This window comes from Meleagris gallopavo, unplaced genomic scaffold (genome assembly GCF_000146605.3).
Source record: "Meleagris gallopavo isolate NT-WF06-2002-E0010 breed Aviagen turkey brand Nicholas breeding stock unplaced genomic scaffold, Turkey_5.1 ChrUn_random_7180001952146, whole genome shotgun sequence".
Lineage (NCBI taxonomy): Eukaryota > Metazoa > Chordata > Aves > Galliformes > Phasianidae > Meleagris > Meleagris gallopavo.
Window position 1 is genome coordinate 1 of NW_011213258.1, and position 493 is coordinate 493.

General features: G+C 63.5%; 1 protein-coding gene across 1 annotated transcript; it reads left to right on the top strand.

Moving 5' to 3' along the window:
• Positions 1 to 5: 5 nt before the first annotated feature.
• Positions 6 to 487, top strand: LOC104916959 (WD repeat-containing protein 55-like; the record flags this gene model as incomplete). Its single annotated transcript, XM_010728030.2, has 2 exons — positions 6 to 181; positions 383 to 487. Coding segments are annotated over 2 exons (281 nt in total), but the record flags the coding sequence as incomplete, so codon positions are not given.
• Positions 488 to 493: the final 6 nt, after the last annotated feature.

Genomic DNA, 493 nt, shown 5'->3' on the forward strand with positions numbered 1-493 from the left:
GTGGGGTGCGGGGCCGCGCTTCGCCTCACCGCGCTCCATCTCGCCCGCAGGAGCCGCCCGAGGAGCCGCAGCTCCGGGACACCCCCGACGACATCTGCTTGGAGGCAGCGGCCAACGCCATCGCGCTGCACCCGCAGCGGGAGCTGCTGGCGGTGGGGGACGTGGACGGCGACGTGTATCTGTGAGTACCTGTGGGTACCTGTAAATACCTATGGCTACCTATGGGTATCTGTGAGTATTTATGGGTATCTGTGAGTATCTATGGGTATCTGTGGGTATCTGTGGGTACCTATGGGTATCTGTATTTATGGGTATCTGTGGGTACCTATGGGTACCCGTGGGCGCCCCGCACGGCCCCGCCCCGCCTCACGGCCGCCCGCAGGTACTCGTACTGCTGCGTGCAAGGGAACAACCGCCAGCTCTGGTCCTCGGGACACCACCTGAAATCGTGCCGCGATGTCGCCTTCTCCCAGGACGGGAACAGTGAGTGCGG